This window comes from Hyalella azteca, unplaced genomic scaffold, assembly GCF_000764305.2.
Source record: "Hyalella azteca isolate HAZT.00-mixed unplaced genomic scaffold, Hazt_2.0.2 contig4936, whole genome shotgun sequence".
In the NCBI taxonomy this organism is placed as follows: domain Eukaryota; kingdom Metazoa; phylum Arthropoda; class Malacostraca; order Amphipoda; family Hyalellidae; genus Hyalella; species Hyalella azteca.
This window is the reverse complement of record NW_025935144.1, coordinates 120,991-130,769: the sequence shown is the minus strand read 5'-3', so window position 1 is coordinate 130,769 and position 9,779 is coordinate 120,991. Positions and strand designations below refer to the sequence as shown.

General features: G+C 41.8%; 1 protein-coding gene across 1 annotated transcript; it reads left to right on the top strand.

Moving 5' to 3' along the window:
* The first annotated feature begins 559 nt into the window (after positions 1–559).
* Positions 560–9,526, top strand: LOC108677263. The gene is made up of 3 exons (XM_018165464.2): positions 560–967; positions 1,697–1,890; positions 2,253–9,526. Exons 1-3 carry the CDS (start codon positions 881–883, stop codon positions 8,731–8,733), a joined length of 6,762 nt encoding a protein of 2,253 aa, XP_018020953.1. The 5' UTR covers positions 560–880; the 3' UTR covers positions 8,734–9,526.
* Positions 9,527–9,779: the final 253 nt, after the last annotated feature.

The following is a 9,779-nucleotide window of genomic DNA, read 5'->3' as shown; positions in this document are numbered from 1 at the left end:
ATGTTGCGAAACATAAGCAATTGTTTCGTATTACGATCTTCAAAATCCTTCAAAATAATATGCGAGGTTTACTGCCATTCTATGCGCCACAAAACCTGGAGCCTGACCTCGCAGACTTCTGCAATGGAGGCACTGCAGTGAGTTGGCAGAGTGAAGGCAGTGCAGTGAGTTGGCAGAGTGAAGGCACTGCAGCAAGAATACCACAGCTCCGCACCACCATCGTCCCAGACGACGTCGTGAGAATGCATTACTGAGAGGACATTGCCCAAGCCTCCGGGCCCTCAGAATACGCTATTGAAATCTCCGCGTGAAATAGGATTTAGTTCGTTGGAGCGATCGAGATGGGTATTGAATGCCATTGTGATCCCGAAGCGGACGCGGGAGAAGCGCTATTCACAGACGTTGCTTAAGCCTGCAAGATGAAATATTTTGTCGGGATTTATGAATCGTTGAGATACTTAAGCACTTCTCTGAAGCAAGCAATTAATTTTAATCGTCTGTGTTCTAGTTAATATTGATGACATGACGCTGGCTCAATCTTACCATATTTATTTTTTTATTAATCTTCAGACCCTGGACAAAGTATCGAATATCAAGTTATGTCATGTCTGCGATTATAAAATTTCATTCAATTTTTGTCTGTAATGTGCAAAGGTACATAGACACTAATAGATCTATCTTTTCGATCTTACAGGACATGCAATAATAAGTGTAAGTGTCGGAGAAAATTCGACATAATAGATAATCGAACAACGACCTCGAGCAACGACAACGATCAACGAACTTTAGATATTGAGACTCAAGCAGCCTGATACCGCACGTTGAGCCGCGGCAAGTCCCATGTTAACAATTAACTAGCAGAAACCTGCCTGGGATCAACATGCTTAGGCTCACATTCAGAGGAGCTGCCATCGGGCTAATGGCAGCGCTGTGCTGCATCGCCTTCACTGCTTCACATCCCCGTCACGTAAGCGCATTACCGCTCATCAATTGCTTGTCAATAGCCATAATTTGCGGGGATTGATCTTGGAATCTGAATGCAGGTTTGGTCATCTCATCATGGGATCATTGTTATGAGATCCAGGGATCTCTGATTACGAACTACGAAGTTTTTTAAACTGATCGTAATCTTGCAGATTTCATTTCGTTCATAAGATGCTCTTGTTACTGGAACAAAACTAAGATTGTCATCAATCGCTGAAACCTTCACCGCGCTCGAGAAAAGTGCAATAATTCATGGAGACGTTCAAACTTCCTTGTGGAGGGCATTCACAAAAATGTACTCGTTTATTTTTAATGTCCGATTTGGTATCATTCATACAGGAGAGATATGAAGATTGAAATATCATCAGCCCCACATGATGGTGCCATTTGATCAGATAATTCAACTGGGAGATTTTCGCTCTTCAATGAAGGACCTTCCAAGCATCAGAGCGAATAAATAAACAAGGGTTTTCAATGCAATGGCCTTCCGAATTTTCTAGCCGCCGAAAATGCCATGTAATTTTATATACATTATCTTACTCATCCTCATCAATTACTTTTTACTCACTCTCATTACTCTATTTCATACTCGTTACATTTTCAGTAACTATAACATGTATTTGAATTCCAGTTCTTGGGATCACACCCGCCGTACTCATTACTCACTTAGAAAATAACTCAATTACAACAGTAACTTGTAACGGCATTCCAGTTCTCGGGACCACACTCACCGTACGGGTTCGCAGCGGACGCGGCGGCGGTGGTGGGGGCAGATCAGAGTTCCTTCAGCTGCGCAGAGCTGCAGTACGGCTATTACGCCGACCAGGCGCTCGACTGTAAAGTCTTCCACATCTGCATGCCCAACACGGCACCTTCGGGACGACAACGAGAACCTTATAGATTCAGGTAAGTTTGGGAAGTAATTGTGCTGCTGTGAATAACAATATTGACGACTACAAGGTAATAAGGAATCGATTTACTTATTTTCATTACCCGAGTACTACTATTTAGAAAATACAAATCAAGTCACATTGTGGCATTAACAGTATATATGAAAATTTTGATGGTAGAATATTAATTTCAATGAGTTTCATGTTTGATTATATTTCGTATTGTTTTATATTTTAAGGGATAAAATCCCAATTAACAGTGCCAGTAATTCTGCTGATGTAGTTAACAACAATAACAAAATATTTTGATCGCATATATATCTAAACACAATTTTCCCTGAAAAGATGAGTCTGAATAACCAATTCGAAATGTTCCAGTTTCTTCTGCCCGAACCAAACACGCTTCAGTCAAGACTCGAGAACTTGCATCGCGCAAGACCGAGCCTTCCCTTGCCACTCGGCACACCTGCTGTATGGCCTCAACAGCGTCTTCGGTCAGGCGCAACAAGAGGCAGCCAACAAACAACTAATAGCAAACTCTTCATTTTCTCCTCGCGCTACAGGGGCTTCAAGTATCCAAAAATCTAGAAACTCAAACCCAAGATCAACTTCATTACAAACGAATACACTGCCGAGAGTTCCAGCTCTACAATCCCTACCACTTACTGATTCACTAGACGTATCTAAAAATTCAGAATTCACTGACACAGGCATCACTCAGTCAAGATCATCGGAAGACGTCAGTGGTATTGATGATTCAGCTCCGTCCTTCATAGATTCAAAACTAGACGCTGACGAAGGTTTCACTCTCTCTTCCAAGCTTCCAAAAAATAGCGGTAATGCCCAACTAAGCAGACAACGACAAGATATTAATCCTCGTTCAAACAATTCACCTCTTGAACAAAGTCCAAGTCTGCCGTCAAGTCTGAGCGATGTACATCTTTTGAATGGTTCCTCCAAGACACGTGCACAGTCGGCGGGAGTTCAGGAAAATATTCAGAGCATCCCTCGTGGAAGGAAAGTATCGGCAGGTACTCAGCCAATTCTGGTGTCTCAAAATTCATTACCAGAAATTTCTGAAGAGCCAATACCTGAACCGGAATCAGAACCAGAACCTAAACCAGAACCAAAACCAACTGCTTCGTCTGGACTGGTTAAGTCCTCAAAGAGCTCAACCGTTTTGTCTGAGCCTGTGCAACGAAGTGAAAGTCAAACTCCCTCACTCTACAGTCAAACTTCAATCCAATCACGCTCGCAACTTAGTCAAATTCCTTCTAGTCTTGCCCCTCCCAATGACGCGAATGCAAATCCTTCAGTGGTTGTTGAACCCAGTACACCTTTATCTGCTACAGGGGAAGTTCCTTCCGACATACTAAGCCAGCATTCTAACAACAAGCTCGGGATTAAGGCTACCAACGCCAATTTCGAAACTAATGCTGCTCTTCTGTCTTCAAGAGCACAAGCTCCAAAGTTGGCATTGAATCTACGACAGCCGGCGGCTAAGAATCAGTCAAATTCTGAAAATAATGATGTCGGTACAAATCAATTATCACCGATAGAAGAAGTCATTCCTAGTGATAAGACTGTCTTTGTTAATCCAAGAAAAAGAGGAGGGAACTTGAGTTCAGCTAAACCTCAGCTAGCATTAGCCGGAGCAGCAGTCCTTCCACAAAGTCCAAAAAAAATATCATTCGCGTCTTTACAGAACCTTGATCCTCCAAATGCCTTGGGAAATTCTGAAGCTGAAGTGCCGTCATCAGGATCAGACCGCGACGCGTATCTCTCTCAAAACAACTTGTCTACAAACAGAGCTCGAAATCTTTCGTTCCGCGTGTCAGATGGTTCCCAGCGGACATCAAACGATGAAGGAAAAATTGGCATTAATGTAGCCACTTTCGGTGCCTGGAAGGAACCTATGTCCTCTCTCCCTCCTCCTCCTCTTTTCCAAAATCAGCATGGAAAAATTGAAGTATTTGAAGCGCAAAAACCCAATTTGAATAATGAGGAACCGATCAAATTGACGGAAATAAGTTCTTCTGAAGTTTCACTTTCGATTGGTAACGAAGCTAAGCTATACAATCCTGATAGCGGTTTAACGACTGCCAAAAAAATTAATCAAGCTCAAGGGTCATCTGGGAAGATTCCAGGATTTTCACCTGGAATTCGAAGGGTCAAAGGAAGAGTTATTGAAGGTTCTTCAGCCATAGAAGGTGTTAAAAGTACATCACGGTCAGTCCACAATTCCGAGGGCACAAGAAAAAATCGGCCCACGCTCAATGTTGGTCATTTTGATGAGAATAAATTTCATGCAGCAGCACCAACTATTCCACTAAAAGACGAGCGCAACGGAGGTAATAATAGAGGCCCAGAGCAAGTCATAAAAACACAACCAGAAAGGACAGCAGTGAAAAATAACGTTCAACTGATTCCTTCTCAAAAAATACAGTCCACTTTGGAGGTGCAGTTGCCCCCAAATCCTGTAACGCAGTCCCCAAAATCTGGTCAAACTCCCAATAGTAACCGCGGTAGGAGCCGTAGCAGAGGGCGAGTTCAACTTGTTCAAAACAACATTGATTTAAAGGCAAGAGAAATAGTTACCACGAAGCCGGCGTCACGTGATTTGAGGGAAAACATTAATCCCAACGCATTAGTGTCCAGCATTGAAATTATGCGATTTCCTCCATCGAAAGGACATGTAGTAAAATCATCACATGACTTGGAAATATTGCTGGATGATGATCTGGATGCGGCGACTGCAAGTTTGCTTGCCGGAATTCAGCCACCTAGAAAGCCTCGCCAAAAGAAAGATTCCTCATCAGTTGAAGCATCTACAGATGTTAGAAATAACGCCAGCAAGATCATCGAGACTGAATTCGGGCTGAGCTTGAACACAGTAACCCCACAAGTTGAGAGAACTAAATTTTTCAACACACAGCAACAGATTCCTGCACGTCGAACGGCTGCTCCTAACTCGAATCATTTAGGGACTGTAGGCTCAGTAAATACGACCAAAAGAAATGGTCAAGTGAATCCAGATTTACTTCCAACCACCACCACCACCACGACAACCACTCCAAAACCGAGGACCACTCGCCTGCCCCGTACCACGACAGAAGGTTATGTATCCACCAGACGGCCAGTAAATGATAAGCGTGGATCTGTCAAATTCACACCATCGCCGTATCTTGACTTGTCTTGGTTAGGCCCTTCTATTAGAGATCAAATAACGAATCATCTCACTAGGGGAATCAGTGGGAAAAGGAAGACTAGCATAAATGATATCAATGGTAATGCAGAGACAAATAAAAAATCCCTAACAGGGAAACAGGGCGATGCTCACCACACAAGAAACTCGAGAACATTTGCCGCTATAAATACCAATGTAGCTACAACGACCGTCGCAACGGAGCAGAAAAAAGAATTGCTGTCATCGAATCATTTGACAGAATCTCGAACAATTGACGAGCTAAGCTCATTTGGACAAAATATCCTCATCCCAGAAGGTATAAACCAATCGAGCAGACGTCGGGTACGAAACCATAGAGTGAAGCTCCGAGTGAATCCGGTCGACTTATCTGACGACAAACAGCAGAACGACATTTCTTCATCAATTATAGACTCAATCAAAGAAATTGATCACAAAGAAAATAATTTTGACCAAGTGCATGATGATGGGTCAATTTCATCTTCTAGTTCCGCACGCAATGTTCAGCTTCAAAAAGATCGTGTCGTATCGAGTGATGCGGAGTCCAAGTTGACTAATTTGACTCCTACTTCAGCAAATGAAACGCAAACGCCTAAGACTCTCATAAGTTACGTCCAGGAAGAAGATGTTTTGTATGGAAATTCTGGGTCGTCTTTGAAAGAAACACAAAAGGATCGAATGAACATTTCATCCACGCTCAATACCGCCTCAGTTGATAACCAGCCTGAGATCGCGTCAAGTGGCAAGGAGGTAGAGCCGGTCGTAGCCACAAATGCACATACATTGGTCTCAAGTAACGGCCATGAAGACACACCAGAAAAGCCAGACTATGTGATAACTGTTGCACCAACTCCAACTACAACTGTTCAACCTACTAAGGAAACAACCGCTAGAATCGTAAATAGTATCGCTCCCTTTCCGACAGAAATAAGAGGTCACGAAACAGCATTGCCGCCTCAAGCCCAGAACAAAGCCAGAAGGAAAGTGGTAAAATTAAACAGGCGACCTCTGCCAGTATCGAATGACTACGAGTTATCTGAAGAACCCATTGTCACTGAACCAAGTGCTCGTTCTGTAACAGAAAGAACAGCAAGAACTCGGAACAATGTATCAGTACCACAAAATGAGTTAAAATTAAACCTTGACTTTGAAAATAACACTTCAGACTACCAAGCGGTAACTGCAAGAAAACGCATTAGGCAGAGGAGACCGGTGACCTCACTTGCGAAATTGGATAACTCATCCGGAACAAAAGAAGGAGTCAATACTACATTACCAGCCAAAGATGTTCCTTCCCCGCGGGTATCTCGAGGCCGTGGACGAGTTTTTGCTTTGGTACCAGGGACCGCGTCCACCCAAAATAATTCCATACATGAGGTAGAGGGAAAATCAAAAGAGTCAATAACTTCAATAAAAACAACGAATATTACTACACAGCATCACAAAACTCAACCAGAAATACCAGTAAAAGAATCGATCTCTACTCTGACACCTATCCAAGAGTCGAGTCAGCTGCAACGTGGTAATACCTCATTGAGTCCTGAAGATGGTTCTCAAGGCTCACAACTCAGCGATGAGTCCCAATACTCAACCACTCAACGTTCCCTACGCAACGATGAGTCCAAATACTCAACCACTCAGCGCTCCCAACTAAGAGATGAGTCCCATTACTCAACTACTCAGCGCTCCCAACTCAGCGATGAGTCCCAATACTCAACCACTCAACGTTCCCTACGCAACGATGAGTCCAAATACTCAACCACTCAAAACTTCCAACTAAGAGATGAATCCCAATACTCAACCACTCAGCGCTCCCAACTAAGAGATGAGTCCCATCACTCAACTACTCAGCGCTCCCAACTCAGAGATGAGTCCCAATACTCAACCACTCAAAGCTCAATAAGGATAAAATCTCGGCGCATTTCTACCCGGAGACGTTTGATATCTGATGCTCCTTTGATATCTCTTGACAGTGATGATAATAAATTGCACGCGGAAACCATCACCACTCCAAAATTAGTCTCACAAAGAGTGAGACCTACGACAAGTCAGCCCCAAGTTGATCATACGAATGCTTCTCATTTTTCAACCACTGAACCGGAAAAATCATTTCCAAATTCTGAAGTACCCACGAAGCATAGCAAATCAAGAAACAGAAGTCAAATTTCATCGCCTGATTCATTGAATTTGTTACCAGAAGCTTCCGTGGCAAATAAATCAAACGATCGATCCAACGTAATACCAGAGTCCTTCTCGAGCACCCAACAGAGAACGAGGGAGTCTAATAAGCAGCAGGAGACGTATTCAACAAGCTCATCCAAAGCCACAACCACTGCATCTGAGGAATCCTCTTCAACGACTGAATTAATCAACATACCGAAACGATTAAGGACCAGGACTAGGGGTCAAGTTGCACCGAACCTCTCTACCATAACATCAGACAAAACTGAGAAGGACCAAAATTCAACGATCCCGTCAACACCTCCTCAGGTCCCAGCTCCTACTTATCCTGTGAGACGAACTTCTCGAAGACGCTTGATAACGACCAAAGTTGCAGCGGGTCAAAATGCTTCTGAAGTTAATCAAACCGAAGCTCGTAATAAGGTTGAACCCGGAAATTACCAACATGTGTTTGAAAAACAATCTGCGACTGACGAAAAAATTCTTCTGAAGCAAGAAAGGACACACGTGAAGGACGGTGGAGAGGAAAACCTTCGAGACAATGAAACGTTTTCATCTGTAACTACTTCCACAGAAAAAATTTCGACCACAACTTCTATAAATTTCTCAGACTTATTCAAAAATATGAAAAACACGTCGGGTGATGATTTAGACGATGAAATTCAAACAATCTCTGAATCGCAGAATACTCGAAGAACTGCTGTAAGACGACGAATAATTAATGAACTCTCAGGAACTCCATGGGACAAAACAAGGGAAGAAGAAAATGCAGCAGTTAAACCAAATGTGAGTTCCCCAAGTTCACGTTTGTCTATTAGAGTCGGCGAAGACATTCCGCAAGTTCATACAGATGATGTAACTAAACAGAACGTCGGCCATCAAGACGCGTACGTAGCCAATCAAATAAATAATCGTGAAAAGGAAGACCAAAATTCAATTCAAGTCCACTCGAACAAAGCTAACACTGAAATTTCAAACCCAGATTCAGAGAAAACTATTTTACAAGATTCAATTCCATCCACTCATTCTTCAATAATTAATGTACGAGCACAGAAAAGGCGTTTGATTAAGAAAGTAAAATTGGCATCAGCCGAAGTCCCAAGAAACTCTTTGGATTCGGTAGTCGAAACTCTTCGATCAGCGACATCGAACTCAACTATCATGAGTAATGAGCTCAATATTCCAGGACTTAAACCAGGAGCACAATTGAGAATAGTCGGCACAAGCGTCAAGAAAAGTGTTTCCACGAGCTCTTCTTCCAAGTTCAACGAAAATAATGACTTGCCGAAAAATGTGAAAAACTTGAGCCTCCCTACGGGACCTGAAGAAACAGGAAGTCCACGCAAATTAACTTCGAGGAAACGCATTAATCGGAAAATCGCAGTGGATCACGATTTGGATGCGTCTCAGGCCTCAGAATCGCGCTTACTTAAAACAACAATAATTCGACGAAAACTTGGGGAGCGAAGCTAACGACTGCGCTAAAGAAGCGAAAAATTGACCTCCTGTGCATACGTATAAAGAACTCAAATTGTTGGAGACTGCCCCTAATTATCTATAAATAATCGAGCTTTTTCTTTTGTAGATAAGGTACTTTTTTCTCTGTAAATAATGTTCTTTAATTGTGTGAATATCTGTGGATATAGAAATATTCATTAATTTACAGCGTGGCTCGCACGTAATTCAGAGTTTCTTCCGAATGCTATTTGCCTTTTTCAGTATTGTAACATTTAGCCGTTGAAAACAACTCGTGTTCGCAGTTTTCTTTGCTTTAAACAAGAAAATGAATGAATTCAAAGTTTTTCTAGTGCCAATCGAAGAAAAAATTCTAAAAATACCGCTGATGCCCCTAATATTCACACTGCCTGCTTAGGCAATACACTTTTTGCATGAAAATATTCACTTCGAGCTTCCAAGTTTAAGCAAGTTTTCCTTCTGGTCAACTTCTGAAGCTGGCGCATCGGTAAGACCAACTGTTAATATTTTCCACGCTTTAAATTAAAAATCTTAAGGAGTCTAAATCCCATTGAACTGAGCCACTCTCAATCAAAGACTGCCATACTTGAAATCTGAATGTTTTTTCCCGATGAGAAAGCTAGCCTCCGCAATATTTTTTAAAATAAGTTCTTGAATAACTTCAACATAGGTAAATTTTCCTTTATCACCATAATGTTATTCTGGTTTACATAAATATTAGATTTCTATTCCTTGACACTAAATTCAGTTTCGTCAGTTGTGATTGAATTAAATACGCTTATTTTTTAAATCAGCTTATTTTATTTCCATTGAAATGCGACAACGCGACGAGAAAATTGAATGATATGCATAGAATTTTCTTTGAATATATTTCATTTTTCCGGGCCCATTCACTCACATGGGACATATTTTCATGTCTGCTGCGGGGCGGCAGCAGAGAATTTTTTATTTTAATTAAATGATGATAATTCACTTCAGTGTAACATTAATTGAAACTAACAAAATCCTCAGTATTTAATTACCGACAACTCGTGCTATTATTT